This window comes from Uloborus diversus, chromosome 7 (assembly GCF_026930045.1).
Source record: "Uloborus diversus isolate 005 chromosome 7, Udiv.v.3.1, whole genome shotgun sequence".
NCBI classification, from domain to species: Eukaryota; Metazoa; Arthropoda; class Arachnida; order Araneae; family Uloboridae; genus Uloborus; species Uloborus diversus.
The window spans coordinates 143,741,841-143,760,751 of NC_072737.1; the positions used below are offsets into that span (position 1 = coordinate 143,741,841).

The 18,911-nt window shown below is 41.4% G+C and overlaps 1 protein-coding gene across 1 annotated transcript in view; it reads left to right on the forward strand.

Annotated features, from left to right (window-relative positions):
* The first annotated feature begins 5,383 nt into the window (after positions 1 to 5,383).
* The window catches only part of LOC129226394 (gamma-glutamyl hydrolase-like), a 65,763-nt gene continuing 52,235 nt past the window's right edge, over positions 5,384 to 18,911 (forward strand). Inside the window, exon 1 of the mRNA XM_054860995.1 lies at positions 5,384 to 5,515. Coding sequence (XP_054716970.1) covers positions 5,431 to 5,515 — 85 coding nt within the window. The 5' untranslated portion in view covers positions 5,384 to 5,430. The remainder of the gene's footprint in view (positions 5,516 to 18,911) is intronic.

Below are 18,911 nucleotides of genomic sequence, written 5' to 3' on the forward strand. Positions count from 1 at the left end.
CTGCAGTCAAGAATTGGAGTCGTCCCGAAAGCGTCCATTTCTTGGGGCTCTGCGCGTACTAAAGGAAGTTTGTGAAGGGGTTTTTCAACGTTGCACGATCTTTGCATAAGCTGACGGAGAGCAAGCAAAAGTTTGAATGGTCCAAAGAATGCGAAGATGCATTTCTACGACTGATGGAAGCTTTTAACATCAACGCCTATTCTCTCATCTCGCAGTCCGAAAAATCTTTCATCCTTTGACACTGATGCGAGTCACGAGGGCATCGGAGCTGTTTTATGCCAAGAAATAGACAGCAACGAACATGTCATCACTTACTGGAGCAAATGTTTAACAAAGTCGGAGCGAAATTACTGCGTCACCTCTACGGCCGAAAGTTTCTGCTTCGGACAAATCATGCCTCGTTGACTTGGCTTTTGAACTTCAAAAATCCGGAAGACCAGATAGCCAGGTAGATACAGCGACTCCAGGAATATGACATGCAGATCAAGCACCGAAAGGGGTTGTCTCACGGTAATGCGGACGCTTTATCAAGGAGACTCTGTCCTGAGAACTGCCCATATTGTTCCCGAGTCGAGAAACAGTATGGAGCGACTAGCCGTACTGCCTATCAGGTGACAGTGACTGCAACATCATCAGAACCTGATCTATGGAGTGACGACCAAGTTTGAAAAGATCAACTTGAAGACCCAGACATAAAACTAATTTTGGAATTCATGGAAAAACGACAGTCGGCAACCTATCTGGCGGGACGTTTCCATCTTCAGTCCTGCAACAAAAATATACTTCAACAAAACTTCAACAAAAATATCACTTCATTTACGGATTGGCGTACTACACCGAAAATGGGAATCTGACGATAGTAAAACATCTCGGTGGCAGTTACTACATTCTCGATAAAGGATTTCAGATGTTCCGAAGGAAATAAATAGCTGTGCGACTGGAGGACATTTTGGTGTCTTGAAAACCCTCAATAAAGTTCGAGAGCGCTTCTTCTGGAGCAAGGCGAAAGATAACGTGGAGAAGTGGTGCCATTCTTACGACTCCTGTGCTGCCCGTGAAGGACCAAAAGAATAGAAACCGAGGGAAGCTACATCTGTACAAGGAGCTCCTTTTAAACGAATCGAGATCAATATCCTGGGTCCTCTTCCAAGAACTGCTGATGTGAACAAATACATCCTTGTTTCCATTGTCTATTTCACCAAATGGCCCGAAGCATACCTTATTCCAGATCAGGAAGCTACCACCGTAGCAGAGACTCGAGTCCAGCATTGGATCTCGAGATATGGACACCTTTTCAGATTTGTTCCGATCAAGGGAGGAATTTCATCTCTGCTGTGTTTAAGGGCCTATGTCAAATTCTCAAAATTGAGGAAACTAGGACAACACCACTATAAACCCACAATCGGACGACATGGTGGGGAGATTTAACCCAACAATCCTGAATAATCTCTCGCTTAAGGTCTCCTGAAATCAACAGGATTGGGACAAGAAGCTACCTTTGTTCTTACTGACCTACTGCAGTGCTGTCCACGAAACTACCGCGTATGCCCCATCTCTGATGCTCTTCGGACGAAAGCTTCAGCTACTTTGTGATCTCGTCTTCAGTCGCCCTCCAGATGCGCTTCCATCGCTTGAGGAGTACATCCAGGTTCTCCAGGTCCTGTTGGAAGACTTTCACAGCTTCGCACGAGAGCGAATCAACATCGCGGCGGAGAAGATGAAGACCCGATACGACACAAGGTCCACTGGACATGAGTTCAACGAAGGTGACAAGGTTTGGTTATGGAATCCCATCCGACGGAAAGGTCTTTCACCCAAATTGCAGTCGCATTGGGATGGACCATACAAAGTCCTTAACCGACTGAATGACGTCGTAGTGAGGATCCAAAAATCACCTAACGCAAAACCTAGGGTTATGCATTATGATCGGTTAGCCCCACACTATGGCAATAGCTCGTGAGTAATTACGTAAACAACCGTGGTTGATAAGATAAAAGTTGTAAATAATTTTTGATTTTAATGTTTAGTAATATTTGCTGTTATTGTATTTTCTGTGTCTGATTGGTTATTACTTAATATGTGTATTTGTGAACTTGTGATATAAGTTTGGGTTCCTTGCTGGGGACTGTACTGCCCGGGAGATGTAGTCTTTAGGAAAGGGGCAATATCACAAATTTTAGAAATAGTAATTATTTTTATGATTAATTTGTTGTAATCTGGCTAAATTTGGCGTTTATTCTATTATTTTTCATCTAAAATTACCTTAGTAACGTAACCTGAAATAGTTTCTTGTAATGTACATACAACCCTCGAACATTCGACTGAAATATGCGGTCCCCTATTTCTGATTGATAAGATTCGTGGATAAATAAAAAGAAAATATGAGAAATACTGGTAGAACGTACTAGAATTTTGTCGAAACTTCTCTAGATTTATAAATAGACGGGCGTCGTATGAATGAAAAAGAGAGTAAGTTTGCTTTTTAACTGTACTGTGGAGTCTCGTTGTCAGCCGTTGCGTTAGAAAGTGTATTAGCCTTTGCACTGTGATTTTGCGTATTTTGATGTAAATACGTGTGTTACCCTTGAGTTTACGGCGTTAATTGATATTTGCCTAAATGCTATGGTTAATTTAGCAGTTGCTAATGATATTTCTTGCACATAAATCTTCTGTGTTTTCTCAAGAACTGTGTCGTTATTTAAAGAAAGTTTGAAGTTGCAGCGAACTAGTGACAGTATGCTATTGGAAAACTTAGTGCAGCTATCTATTTGATTAGCGTTCAAAACCAACGGGAGAAACGCAGAATTCGTTCATAATCAAAGGTAAATCTTTTTAAATAAGAGCAAAGTTATTATCTCTTGACTAAAAACAGTCGCGTAAAACGGCACTCCCGTAATAGTCCAGGATCTGAAGGGGGTTGAGCATGCATGGAAAGGCTGACGCAATAATATTTCTGATTATTGTTACAGGCACGATGGTGATTATGAAACCACATGTCGTCGCCCCCCTGGGTGGTCTATAAGAACATCAAGAGAAAAAAAAAACAACAGTATCCTTGCAGGTGTTAAAAAAAAAGGAAATAAATAAATAACTGCAACATTTGGTGTACATTTTTCAAACGAATGAACTCCCGGTCTGACACCTGATATATAAGATTGAGAAATTACTGAACCTAAGAACTTTCTGGTCCAATCAAACCCAAGCTGATGGCATACGAAAACCTACTTATGCTATCTTTCTAGAGGTTACCTCTGCCATGTATTTCTACATTGGCAAAAGAAAAGGAAAATATAGAAAATTTGAGCACAGACCAAAAACACATAATTGATAGTTGTGCAACGGTTTCAGCTGGACTGTGCTCTCCAGAGTTACAAGGCAGCCAACCAGGGCCTATTACGTAGTTTAGGTGGCTCACAGCTGCCTACAAAACTCTTTGCTTGCACTTAAGTTTCTCGAAACCCAAAGATGTCTTACGATGTCTCGCACTGTTCGTAATATAAATTGATTTGCCCATATGATTTGCCTAAAGAAACGACCAGGATAAGCAAAAGGCATTTAAAAAAGTAAATAACATGGCCTTCCTAAGAACTCACAACAATGCCATCACAGCAATGGAAACTGACGAAACCCAGGGTTTAAAAATATTGTGATGAATTTTAATTGAATAGATAGATAGCAATTTAAAGAAGAAACAAAGATCAAGAAATTCGAGTGTTTAAGGTTTAAGATTCCAAAATTAAAATTCAGGTTCACTGAATACGACGATATGCTCGGTTTGGTTCTCAACTAATATATCAGCCAACCTCGAATCACGAAATGTCTTTCGTCACAAGAAACTGGAATAATAGCCCAGTAAATTTAGGATTCTTTGCACCACAAATTTATAACTAAGAAATATTTTCAGAATTAGTTCCTCATAGCATGTAGAGTAAATCCTAAAAAGTCCCCTAATATTCCAAGTGAGTTTCCATCCAAAATGGCGGATCAAAGATGGTCGCCTAGTACTTTGTTTTTCTTATAACTCGGTCAAAAAAAAAAAAAAAAAAGATTCTTCAGTTCTAAAAAAACCTGTATGCTCTAAAAGTAATACTGTTTCGATATATACCCTAAAATAACCAATAAAAGAGGTCAAATAATTGTTTTGACATCAAAAGCTAAAATTTCTATTTTCTACGAAATATGCAGCAGACCGAAAACGAAAATAAAGAATTTGTTATGGTAATCTTTTTAAAATACGAACTGCAAAATGATTGATATATTCCACTTATTGAATAATGAAGTAGTTTTTGTTCCATTTCTAAAAGAAATCTTGCTATTTCTAGCTTTGGAATGAGAATATGATGAAAGTGACCTTAATGAATTTTCAAAAAAATTTCAGAATATCATTTATTTAGTACTTCAAAAACTGACATATAATATCTTTTTCAAAAGCATGTAAAATATATAAAAAGAAGATAGTAATGTCAGTAAAAATCTGGAGAAAAAAAAAGCATCAACATTCAATATCATTATCCTCATCTTCGAAACTGTGCACAGAAGTTGAATTTTTACATGTTTCACCTAAACAATGCGAAAGGAGGGGAAAAAAACCCACGAAGACGCACAGGTTTTAGGGCGCAAAAATAAATAATAAAAACGAAGGCGCAAAGGTACAAAAGGATGTGAAAAAAAAGAAAGAAAGAAAAAGAACTAACAAAGGAGCAAAGGTTTTAGGGCGCGAAGCGCAAGAGATAGAGAGGGTGCACGGGGGGGGGGGGGGGCACTGGCCAGTGGGCTGATAGGTCGGCGAGTCTCTCCGCCCCTGCCTAATAATGATTTCGCATAGGCAGCATTATATTTTGTTAAAATATCATTGAAATTGGTTTCATAGAGACAAATTCTAACCATTTTAAATATGAAAATAGAATCTTTAAAAATGAATTTAAAAAACATTTTTTGCAGTTCTTGAATCCTGTTAAAAAGTTGAGCTGCCTCCATCCTTCACCGAAGTCTTCAAATTAAATATCATGGGGGAAAGATGGAATTGTAAAGAAAAGAATGAAATAGACTAATTATTGTAATTGCTGAGAATATGGAAATTATCAATTAGAATATTAACTGACCTTCAAATGTATAATGAAAAAATTATAAGGTCACATCACGTCCTTGAGAATGTATCTCTTGTGTGGAAAAGGCTCTTCCCACTCTTCTCTTTCTTACAAGATACCATAACCTTGAAACTTGACTGAAGTTTAGCTTCTGGAATCTTCGTGAAAACTCAATTATCCCATTCGAGTCGTTTCAATGTAACCTGCTGAAAAAAAAAAATGAAAGTTGCTTTCCTTGGATAAGGGGATATGCGATCACGTGATTATATTTACTTAAATGAAGAGACTGCAAAGCGTCTCTGATTTAGTTTGTAGCCTGTGTTTTGGCCACAAGTGAAAAAAAATGGCTAAATTTTCATTTCTTTGTCCTGTTTTGCTTTTATGCACCGCTTCGTTTTCAAGTGCTCTGAATTATCGTGCAGTAATTGGTAAGGTTTTTCTTTGCACTATGTTTTATGTTTGCTTTTCGATTTGTTAACCTGAAGTTAATATTTCTAGCCTTTCTTTCGTAAAAAGAAAAAAAAGAAAAGTTGATGCAGTAACAAGGGTGGATTGGCCCGCGGGTCGGTGCGACCTCAAATCTGTGCATATTTTTTTCTTTTTACGTTCGAAGCGTGTGAATGTGAAGCAATCCATTAAGTCTTGCAGAAGGCGGTTACAGTTAACATTTCATCATAAATAACTTTGACTTTGTAACACCTCAGAAGTGATAAATAATCTGGGGGGGGGGGATCTTAAGCTAAAGGGAGTGCCCTCCGGCCTGTGCAGCTTCCATTCATTATTGTTTTTTTTTTTTTTTTTTTTTTGTAACTTTCGGAGCGTGTGAAGCAATCCATAAGAGCTTGCAGAAAGAGGTTACAATTAATATTGCATTATAATCAACTTTAAATTCATGGCACCCTGGAAGTGAGAGGTAAGTTGAAGGGGGGAGTGCGAGGAGATTTTAAGCTAAAATGGTGCTTTCCGGCCCTGTGCGCCTTCGATGGTTTTTTTTTTAAACGTTCCAAAACGTGTGGAAAAATCCATAAAAACTTGCAGAAGGCGGTTACAATTAATATTGCATCATAATTAACTTCGAATTCATAGCACCTCAGGAGTGATAGGTGCTCGGAGGGGGAGGGGGAAGTGCGGTTGAGCCAAAACCCTCTGACCTGTGCGCTTTCGATGATTTTTTTTTTCATTATTATTATTTTATTTTATTAATTTTTTTTAATTATTATTTTTAATTTCATTTAATGTTATTTATTTATTTATTTTTGAATGTTCTAAGCGTGTAAAGCAATCTACAAAAGCTTGCAGAAGAAGGTTGCAATTAATAATGCAAAGTAAATAACTTTGAATTCATGGCAACCCTGAAGTGGTAGATAGTTGGAGGATGAGGTAGATCTTGAGTCAAAGTGAGTGCAGGTTCTGTGCGCCCTTGCGAGCTCGAACCCAGGGGCGGCAAATAGGGGGGTCAAGAGGGGGCGGTCGCACCCCCAAATTTTTTAAGCAGAATGATAGAAAATGGATGAATTCAATTTATGTAAGTCGGAAATCAATGTTCATTAAAAAAATCTCGCTGGTTCTCAGTAACTATTTGATGAAGCTCGACACATTCCCAGACTAGAAAAAGTGTTTTTCGTTATTTGGATGATAACTTAGAAATTCACGAAGTATTTTTCGGCCTTTTCTCGGCTAAATATTTCATACTTGTGTGAGCAGTGTAACGATGGTATGTCCAATATGAGAGGCTCGTGCAAAGTGGTGTGGCTGCATGGTTTTCTCAAGAAAATTCCTTGATATTTTACATTCACTTTTACGCTCATTTTTTAAGTGTATATTTATTTAATGAGTGTTCATCGCTTTCTTTTGCTAGAAACACGTTTCAGCTGCTCAATGCATTATCTGCTTTCATAGAAACTTCTTAAAAATGCATGTGCTTATTGAATTAAAAAAAAAAAAAACATATCAACAAATACCTTTTATGGGACTCTATAGTTATGCAATCTCGAAGTGACACAAGATGGTCTTCAAGAGTTAAAATCATAAAAACCTTCCTCTATAACTTCAAAGCAGTGATTTGACGACTGTGAGAATTATTGCAAAACGATTCTTTCAAAAGCTCATGCCCTTCAGCATGTATGACTTCGTTTGAATTTTTATTCAATTTGTTTCTATTGCGGAAAGTGTTTTAAAAATGCTTTACTCTATCAAAACATCTTCAATCCGCCACACTTAATTTTCGGACTATTCAAGCCATAGTTCAATCTACAATTGATCTGTGCTTTCATACTACCATAGTTCAATCTGCAATTGAAATTGAAAATAGATTTTACATAGATGCATATTTCAATCAATGGTGAAACGTTTTCAAAAAAATTCTTCCTCCGAGCCAATTTGAAAAAGGCGCTAAAAAAAGAAAAATCCACATGATGATGTGAAGTCAAACACTGATTTTTTAATATTTTGTATGAAGTAATAGATTGTTTTTCGAATAAAACTAACACAAGATTTGATGATAATTATTTTTCTGCATGGTTGGCTCTATATTATCTGGATTGGATTTTTTGAAAATGAAAAATAAAATGTTTCAATTATGAGTAAAATTTTTAGCACTAGGCAAGAAAAATTACAGGCAATATACCGACAGACCAGTTATCACATCCAGAGACTGCAGTTCCGTCCTTGTTGTGGACTCTTCAGCCTGGAATAGTGAATAACAGAGCTGGTGGTAGATGGCATCTCATTGAAGCTGAGAGCGCCCACGAGACTAGATTATTCAATGATGAAAAATTAAGCTCCTTGCAATTTTTTAAGTTGCCTGTGTGATTTTGAAGAGCAAGACATAAAAAGTGTTTTCATACATAACTTTGTTACTTCAATTATTTTTTAACTATTCCAATCAGCTCAGCTGGTAGAAAAAATTTTTTGTTAGGTTAGAGAAATATTTTCGAAGCACAATGAGCAAAAGAAAAAAAAAAGAAAGAAAAAACCTTTTCTATTTAGCTGTACTGGCAAAACAGCACGACACTGGGTACTGATAGTAAGACGATTCCCTGCTCTTCTGAATTCCAAAAAACATGCATTAAAACTTTTCCAAAAGGTATAAAAACTTCAGTATCGAGATGTTTTGTATGATAACTTATTAGAAAATGTATCAGAATTTTAATTGCGTCCAAGCACTAATTTTTAAATATTAAACCGATTTTATGACCACTTCTTGTTAGCTAATGTGTGTTTGTTACCGCACTGTGGTAATACATATTTAAGAAACTCGACCCCCCAAATGAAATGCTGAAATGCCGCCCCTGCTCGAACCTGTGCGCCTTCGATGGTTTATTTATTTATTTATTTTAAATTCGAAGCGTGTGAAACAAACCATGAAAGCTTCAGATGAAGGTTACAATAAACTAATATATTGTGGCCACCACGAAACTTTCTTCTTTATCTTTCTTATGAATTCTGATCCCTCCCCATGCTTGACGAGGAAGCAATATTTTCAACAAAAACAAAATTACACAGGCAAAAACTTGACGACATCCTATTTTCCGAATGGGGTCGTTTCGAAAATTTTAAAAGTATTTTTTTTTCTCAAAGAGCATGCTTAAAAACAAAGGATCTGACCATTTTTTAAATAATTTCACTAAGTTTAATAACTTTTAAATTTTTTTTAATCGGTGCGCTTTTATTGTTTACGCTTCTGAGGATGACATCACAAATGATGAAATGGAATTCAGAGTGTAATATTTAATTCACATCTTTACTCACATGTATTGGCAACGATATGGTTGATAACAAGCGTAGAGTGCAATATTTGATTCGATTCTTAATTATCATAACGTGGAAACGCGGTAGAAAGATATTGTTACAAATCCTGTAAATAGTAATTATTGTAGTAACGTAACCTGTAAATAATTTCCCGTACTGAATATACAACCCCTTAACATATGGCTAAAGTATACAACGCCCTATTCTTTTTTTTCTTATTTCATTCACTGATTTTATCAATGAAAGTGTAGTTGTAGAACGTTGTAGCTTTTTCTGGAATATTTGAGATCTCTCTTTTCGGTGTGTATATAAACGGTTACGCTGGAGAGGGGAGGGAGTTTCGATTCAGATTCCGAACTGAGGGTGTATTAGCTCTGTTTATAGCGAGGCATTTCGCTGTGTTGTTTTCGTATTTGGAAGTAAATACGTGTGTAAACGTTGAGTTTACGGTGTTGTGTGATAATTGCTTAATTGCTGATGAATAATTTAGCAGTTGTTGACGATCTTTCCTGTACATAGTGTAAATAAATTTCCTGTGTTTTCATTTCAAGAAAGTGGAAGTCGCACCGAATCCGTTACAATTTGGCGTCCAACGTGGGGCTTCTTCTGGACTTTCTTGGAGTAAGTGTGATTTTGGACATTTTTTTTCATAAAGACTGTTTGAATTTATAGACTTTGTTTTTATGGTGATTACTCGCGCAATGGATGACCAATTAAAACAACTTCTGGAAGCAATTAATGCTGTGAAAAGTGACTTGACCGAAAGTTTGGCGGCCAATCAAGAACAATTAAAAAATGAATTGGCGACTAACCAAGAACAGTTAAATAGTGATTTAACTGCTAAAATTACTACAAGTCAAGATGAAATAAAAAGTGACCTAACGTCGATGAAAACCATGATGGAGAATCAACTAACCGCCATGGGAGATAAAGTTGATGCTCTGGAAGAAAAATTTGATACTGTGGAAGAGCGTATCGCCAATGTGGAAAATAAGTTGGAAGAAGAAGACAAGAAATTTACTTCATTTAAGGAAGAAATAATTAAAGACATGGAACGGAGATTGGCGACCGCGGAAAGCAGTTCTGTACAGTTTGGCGCTCCCACATCTGTTGCTCGACCGTCCATTAAACTGGCCACATTTGATGGGAAAAGTTGTGGCAGGTATACAAGACCCAATTCATGATAGTGGCGGAAGCGAACGGATGGGACTCTGCTACCAAGGCCTGCCATCTTGCAGCATCCCTGAGAGGTGACGCAGCGGACATTCTTCAGACCCTTCCGGACAGCCAGCGCCTGGATTTCGCCGCCCTCACATCTGCGTTGGAGCTTCGCTTCGGTGAGAAGTGCCAGAAAGATTTCAGCCGACTCCAGTTGAAGTCCCGTTTCCAGAAAACCGGGGAAACCCTGCAAGAGCTAGCGGCGGACGAGACAGTCGAGAGACTGTCTCATCTTGCTTTTTGCGACTGTCCTGCGGATGTTCGAGACAACCTGGCACTCAACTACTACATCGACGGGGTTCGAGATCCGGAAATCCAGAAAGCTCTACGGATGGCGGATGTCAAAGACCCGAGTTCTGCTGTTGTGTATGCGATGAAGTTGGAGGCCGCCCAGCAAGCAACCCGCAAGGATCGCCATTCAATCCGCGGCGTAAAAACTGATGAGCCTGATCCGGTTTCGTCACGCTTTGCTGAACTGGAAAAGCAAATAAAAGAAATTGCAGGAATCCTCAAAAGGACTTCGGCTCCCAAGTACCAAAATGGACAATCACTTAAGTGCTGGAAATGTGGCGGCGAGGGTCACTTACGAAGAAACTGTGAAGCTCGCCAAGAAACCAGAGGGAAGAGCACCTCTCCCTCCCAGGTCCAGGAAAACTAAGCCATGGCAATCTCGCGGGGCGGAGGTCGCCAAATTGGAATGAGCCCCATCTTAAAGTTTTCCAGATTTCATCGACGAGTGGCGGCAGTAATGGACTGTTTGTTTACGCATACGTAAACGGGTTTCCCTGCGAACTGATTATTGACACTGGAGCCAATGTTACAATCATTAGAACAGATGTGGCTCGTCAATTTGGACTCAACATTCTATGGACGCCGCCCTGCGTTACCCTCCAAACTGTGACAGGTGACAAGATCGAGATTGAAGGTAAAGTAAACTTAGAAATTGTGTTTGGAAATGCCACTTACCATCATACGGCATTCGTTGCTGCTATCACAGACCCCTTCATTCTCGGATTGGACTTTTTAAAGAAGTATGACTTCAACCTCGACTTCAAGACAAATGAGCTGCACTCGATGAGAGAAGACATAGCCGTTTTCCCCGCAGCAAGTGATGTAAAATCCGCTCATCAAATAATAGCCCAAACAGATTTATCGATTCCCTCAAGGTCAGAATCATTAATACCTGGCTCCATTGAAGAAAGCAATAGTTTTCGATTTGGACTCATTGAATACCCCAACTTAAGCAATAGCCCAAAAGGAGTGCTGGTAGCATCTACGCTGGTGGACCTTTCTAAAGATGTAATTCCTGTGCGAGTCGTCAACGTGAGTGAAAGGCCAAGGAATATCCGGAAAGGTGAAGTGCTGGCAACTTGTACTCCAGTAAACTGCATCATTAGAAGAATCAATTCCCACGAGACTGTGTCTTCTGAGTCCTTGACATCGAAGTTAATTGGGAGTGCACCCTTATCGAAAGATCAAAGAACTGCTGCGGAACAATTGGTGGATGACTTCAAGCATCTGTTTTCATCTACATCGGAGGATGTTGGCCGTACGAATTTAACGCAGCATAGGATCTACACTGGAGAACACCCCCCTATTAAACAGCATCCAAGACGACTACCGTTCGCCAAGAAGGAAGAGGTTGAGACCCTCCTGAAAGAGATGACGGAGAATGATGTAATCGAACCCTCATCCAGTCCTTGGGCCTCTCCCATCGTCTTGGTCCGAAAGAAAGATGGCTCCACCAGATTTTGTGTCGATTACCGACGGCTGAATGAAATCACCAAGAAAGACAGCTACCCTCTTCCACGGATAGACGACACCTTGGACACTCTTTCCGGACACAAGTGGTTTTCGACCTTGGACTTGAAGAGCGGCTACTGGCAGGTTGAAATACACCCTGACGACCGAGAGAAGACAGCGTTTACAACTGGACAAGGCTTGTGGCAGTTTAAAGTGATGCCCTTCGGCCTCTGCAATGCACCAGCTACGTTCGAGCGTCTTATGGAGACAGTGTTAAGAGGACTTTCCTACGAATCCTGTCTGGTCTATTTAGACGATATCATCATCGTGGGACGCAGTTTCGAAGAACATCTGGCGAATCTTATGAAGGTGCTGCAAAAGCTTAAGGAAGCCAATCTGAAGTTAAGCCCGTCCAAATGTAATTTGTTCCGCCGGGAAGTGAACTACCTTGGTCACATCATCTCTTCTGAGGGTGTACAAACCGATCCGGAAAAGGTATCCGCGGTCAAGAGTTGGAGACGTCCCGAAAACATCCATCAGCTGCGAAGTTTCCTGGGACTCTGCACGTACTACAGGAAATTTGTGAAGGGTTTTTCCAACATTGCACGACCTTTGCATAAGCTGACGGAGAGCAAGCAAAAGTTTGAATGGTCCAAAGAATGCGAAGATGCATTTCTACGACTGAAGGAGGCTTTAACATCAACGCCTATCCTCGCCTATCCTCAGCCTGAAAAATCCTTCATCCTAGACACTGATGCGAGCCACGAGGGCATCGGAGCTGTTTTATCCCAAGAAATTGATGGCAATGAACATGTCATCGCTTACTGGAGCAAATGCTTATCAAAGTCGGAGCGAAATTACTGCGTCAAAAGAAAGGAGTTACTGGCCATAGTGAAAGCTATAGAACACTTCCATCATTACCTCTACGGCCGAAAATTTCTGCTTCGGACAGATCATGCCTCATTAACTTGGCTTTTGAACTTCAAAAATCCGGAAGGCCAGATAGCCAGATGGATACAGCGGCTCCAGGAATATGACATGAAGATCAAGCATCGAAAAGGGTTATCTCACGGTAATGCTGACGCTTTATCAAGGAGACCCTGTCCTGAGAACTGCCACTATTGTTCCCGAATCGAGAAACAGTATGGAACGACTAGCCCTATCGCCTATCAGGTGACAGTGACTCCAATATCATCAGAACCTGATCCATGGAGTGACGACCAAGTTCGAAAAGATCAACTTGAAGACCCCGACATAAAAGCAATTTTGGAGTTCATGGAAAGTGACAGTCGACGCCCTTGCTGGCAGGACGTTTCCATCTTTAGTCCTGCAACAAAAAGATACTGGGCTTTATGGAACTCGCTCCATTTACGGAACGGCGTGCTACACCGAAAATGGGAATCCGATGACGGCAAAACGTCTAGGTGGCAGTTACTACTTCCCCGATCAAGGATTTCAGATGTTCTGAAAGAAATACATAGTAGTGCGACTGGAGGACACTTTGGTGTCTTGAAAACCCTCAATAAAGTTCGGGAGCGTTTCTTCTGGAGCAAGGCGAAGGATGACGTGGAGAAGTGGTGCCTTTCTTGTGACGCCTGTGCTGCTCGTAAAGGACCGAAGAAGAGAAGCAGAGGGAAGCTACATCTGTACAACGTTGGAGCTCCTTTCGAACGAATTGGGATTGACATCCTGGGTCCTCTACCAAGAACTGCTGATGGGAACAAATACATTCTTGTTTCCATCGACTACTTCACCAAATGGCCGGAAGCATATCCCATTCCAGATCAGGAGGCTACCACCGTAGCAGAGACTCTAGTCCAACACTGGATCTCGAGATATGGAACACCTTTGCAGATTCATTCCGATCAAGGGAGGAATTTCATCTCTGCTGTGTTTAAGGGCCTATGTCAAATTCTCGGAATTGAGAAAACTAGGACAACACCACTACACCCACAATCGGACGGCATGGTGGAGAGATTTAACCGCACAATCCTGAATAATCTCTCACTTATGGTATCCAGAAATCAACAGGATTGGGACAAGAAGCTACCTTTGTTCCTGCTGGCCTACCGCAGTGCTGTCCACGAGACTACCGGATATGCCCCATCTCAGATGCTCTTTGGACGAGAGCTTCGACTACCTTGTGATCTCGTCTTCGGTCGTCCTCCGGATGCGCCTTCATCGCCTGAGGAGTACATCCAGGATCTCCAGGCCCGGTTGGAAGACGTTCATAACTTCGCACGAGAGCGAATCAACATCGCGGCAGAGAAGATGAAGACCCGATACGACACAAGGTCTACTGGACATGATTTCAACGAAGGCGACAAGGTTTGGTTATGGAATCCCATCCGACGGAAAGGTCTGTCACCCAAATTGCAGTCGCATTGGGATGGACCCTACAAAGTCTTTAAACGACTAAATGACGTCGTAGTGAGGATCCAAAAATCACCTAATGCAAAACCTAGGGTTGTACATTATGATCGGTTAGCCCCATACTATGGCCATAGTTCATGAGTATTACGTAAACAACCATGGTTGATAACATAAAAGTTGTAGATAATTCATTTTTGCTTTTAATGTTTAGTAATATTTCTTGTTATTATTGTGTTTCCTATGCATTATTGGTTATTATTTAATGTGTGTATTTGTGAACATGTGATAGAAGTTTGGCACCCTTTCTGGGGATTGTACTGCCCGGGACGTGCAGTCCTTAGGAAGGGGGCAATGTTACAAATCCTGTAAATAGTAATTATTGTAGTAACGTAACCTGTAAATAATTTCCCGTACTGAATATACAACCCCTTAACATATGGCTAAAGTATACAACCCCCTATTCTTTTTTTTTTCTTATTTCATTCACTGATTTTATCAATGAAAGTGTAGTTGTAGAACGTTGTAGCTTTTTCTGGAATATTTGAGATCTCTCTTTTCGGTGTGTATATAAACGGTTACGCTGGAGAGGGGAGGGAGTTTCGATTCAGATTCCGAACTGAGGGTGTATTAGCTCTGTTTATAGCGAGGCATTTCGCTGTGTTGTTTTCGTATTTGGAAGTAAATACGTGTGTAAACGTTGAGTTTACGGTGTTGTGTGATAATTGCTTAATTGCTGATGAATAATTTAGCAGTTGTTGACGATCTTTCCTGTACATAGTGTAAATAAATTTCCTGTGTTTTCATTTCAAGAAAGTGGAAGTCGCACCGAATCCGTTACAATTTGGCGTCCAACGTGGGGCTTCTTCTGGACTTTCTTGGAGTAAGTGTGATTTTGGACATTTTTTTTCATAAAGACTGTTTGAATTTATAGACTTTGTTTTTATGGTGATTACTCGCGCAATGGATGACCAATTAAAACAACTTCTGGAAGCAATTAATGCTGTGAAAAGTGACTTGACCGAAAGTTTGGCGGCCAATCAAGAACAATTAAAAAATGAATTGGCGACTAACCAAGAACAGTTAAATAGTGATTTAACTGCTAAAATTACTACAAGTCAAGATGAAATAAAAAGTGACCTAACGTCGATGAAAACCATGATGGAGAATCAACTAACCGCCATGGGAGATAAAGTTGATGCTCTGGAAGAAAAATTTGATACTGTGGAAGAGCGTATCGCCAATGTGGAAAATAAGTTGGAAGAAGAAGACAAGAAATTTACTTCATTTAAGGAAGAAATAATTAAAGACATGGAACGGAGATTGGCGACCGCCGAAAGCAGTTCTGTACAGTTTGGCGCTCCCACATCTGTTGCTCGACCGTCCATTAAACTGGCCACATTTGATGGGAAAAGTTGTGGCAGGTATACAAGACCCAATTCATGATAGTGGCGGAAGCGAACGGATGGGACTCTGCTACCAAGGCCTGCCATCTTGCAGCATCCCTGAGAGGTGACGCAGCGGACATTCTTCAGACCCTTCCGGACAGCCAGCGCCTGGATTTCGCCGCCCTCACATCTGCGTTGGAGCTTCGCTTCGGTGAGAAGTGCCAGAAAGATTTCAGCCGACTCCAGTTGAAGTCCCGTTTCCAGAAAACCGGGGAAACCCTGCAAGAGCTAGCGGCGGACGAGACAGTCGAGAGACTGTCTCATCTTGCTTTTTGCGACTGTCCTGCGGATGTTCGAGACAACCTGGCACTCAACTACTACATCGACGGGGTTCGAGATCCGGAAATCCAGAAAGCTCTACGGATGGCGGATGTCAAAGACCCGAGTTCTGCTGTTGTGTATGCGATGAAGTTGGAGGCCGCCCAGCAAGCAACCCGCAAGGATCGCCATTCAATCCGCGGCGTAAAAACTGATGAGCCTGATCCGGTTTCGTCACGCTTTGCTGAACTGGAAAAGCAAATAAAAGAAATTGCAGGAATCCTCAAAAGGACTTCGGCTCCCAAGTACCAAAATGGACAATCACTTAAGTGCTGGAAATGTGGCGGCGAGGGTCACTTACGAAGAAACTGTGAAGCTCGCCAAGAAACCAGAGGGAAGAGCACCTCTCCCTCCCAGGTCCAGGAAAACTAAGCCATGGCAATCTCGCGGGGCGGAGGTCGCCAAATTGGAATGAGCCCCATCTTAAAGTTTTCCAGATTTCATCGACGAGTGGCGGCAGTAATGGACTGTTTGTTTACGCATACGTAAACGGGTTTCCCTGCGAACTGATTATTGACATTGGAGCCAATGTTACAATCATTAGAACAGATGTGGCTCGTCAATTTGGACTCAACATTCTATGGACGCCGCCCTGCGTTACCCTCCAAACTGTGACAGGTGACAAGATCGAGATTGAAGGTAAAGTAAACTTAGAAATTGTGTTTGGAAATGCCACTTACCATCATACGGCATTCGTTGCTGCTATCACAGACCCCTTCATTCTCGGATTGGACTTTTTAAAGAAGTATGACTTCAACCTCGACTTCAAGACAAATGAGCTGCATTCGATGAGAGAAGACATAGCCGTTTTCCCCGCAGCAAGTGATGTAAAATCCGCTCATCAAATAATAGCCCAAACAGATTTATCGATTCCCTCAAGGTCAGAATCATTAATACCTGGCTCCATTGAAGAAAGCAATAGTTTTCGATTTGGACTCATTGAATACCCCAACTTAAGCAATAGCCCAAAAGGAGTGCTGGTAGCATCTACGCTGGTGGACCTTTCTAAAGATGTAATTCCTGTGCGAGTCGTCAACGTGAGTGAAAGGCCAAGGAATATCCGGAAAGGTGAAGTGCTGGCAACTTGTACTCCAGTAAACTGCATCATTAGAAGAATCAATTCCCACGAGACTGTGTCTTCTGAGTCCTTGACATCGAAGTTAATTGGGAGTGCACCCTTATCGAAAGATCAAAGAACTGCTGCGGAACAATTGGTGGATGACTTCAAGCATCTGTTTTCATCTACATCGGAGGATGTTGGCCGTACGAATTTAACGCAGCATAGGATCTACACTGGAGAACACCCCCCTATTAAACAGCATCCAAGACGACTACCGTTCGCCAAGAAGGAAGAGGTTGAGACCCTCCTGAAAGAGATGACGGAGAATGATGTAATCGAACCCTCATCCAGTCCTTGGGCCTCTCCCATCGTCTTGGTCCGAAAAAAAGATGGCTCCACCAGATTTTGTGTCGATTACCGACGGCTGAATGAAATCACCAAGAAAGACAGCTACCCTCTTCCACGGATAGACGACACCTTGGACACTCTTTCCGGACACAAGTGGTTTTCGACCTTGGACTTGAAGAGCGGCTACTGGCAGGTTGAAATACACCCTGACGACCGAGAGAAGACAGCGTTTACAACTGGACAAGGCTTGTGGCAGTTTAAAGTGATGCCCTTCGGCCTCTGCAATGCACCAGCTACGTTCGAGCGTCTTATGGAGACAGTGTTAAGAGGACTTTCCTACGAATCCTGTCTGGTCTATTTAGACGATATCATCATCGTGGGACGCAGTTTCGAAGAACATCTGGCGAATCTTATGAAGGTGCTGCAAAAGCTTAAGGAAGCCAATCTGAAGTTAAGCCCGTCCAAATGTAATTTGTTCCGCCGGGAAGTGAACTACCTTGGTCACATCATCTCTTCTGAGGGTGTACAAACCGATCCGGAAAAGGTATCCGCGGTCAAGAGTTGGAGACGTCCCGAAAACATCCATCAGCTGCGAAGTTTCCTGGGACTCTGCACGTACTACAGGAAATTTGTGAAGGGTTTTTCCAACATTGCACGACCTTTGCATAAGCTGACGGAGAGCAAGCAAAAGTTTGAATGGTCCAAAGAATGCGAAGATGCATTTCTACGACTGAAGGAGGCTTTAACATCAACGCCTATCCTCGCCTATCCTCAGCCTGAAAAATCCTTCATCCTAGACACTGATGCGAGCCACGAGGGCATCGGAGCTGTTTTATCCCAAGAAATTGATGGCAATGAACATGTCATCGCTTACTGGAGCAAATGCTTATCAAAGTCGGAGCGAAATTACTGCGTCAAAAGAAAGGAGTTACTGGCCATAGTGAAAGCTATAGAACACTTCCATCATTACCTCTACGGCCGAAAATTTCTGCTTCGGACAGATCATGCCTCATTAACTTGGCTTTTGAACTTCAAAAATCCGGAAGGCCAGATAGCCAGATGGATACAGCGGCTCCAGGAATATGACATGAAGATCAAGCATCGAAAAGGGTTATCTCACGGTAATGCTGACGCTTTATCAAGGAGACCCTGTCCTGAGAACTGCCACTATTGTTCCCGAATCGAGAAACAGTATGGAACGACTAGCCCTATCGCCTATCAGGTGACAGTGACTCCAATATCATCAGAACCTGATCCATGGAGTGACGACCAAGTTCGAAAAGATCAACTTGAAGACCCCGACATAAAAGCAATTTTGGAGTTCATGGAAAGTGACAGTCGACGCCCTTGCTGGCAGGACGTTTCCATCTTTAGTCCTGCAACAAAAAGATACTGGGCTTTATGGAACTCGCTCCATTTACGGAACGGCGTGCTACACCGAAAATGGGAATCCGATGACGGCAAAACGTCTAGGTGGCAGTTACTACTTCCCCGATCAAGGATTTCAGATGTTCTGAAAGAAATACATAGTAGTGCGACTGGAGGACACTTTGGTGTCTTGAAAACCCT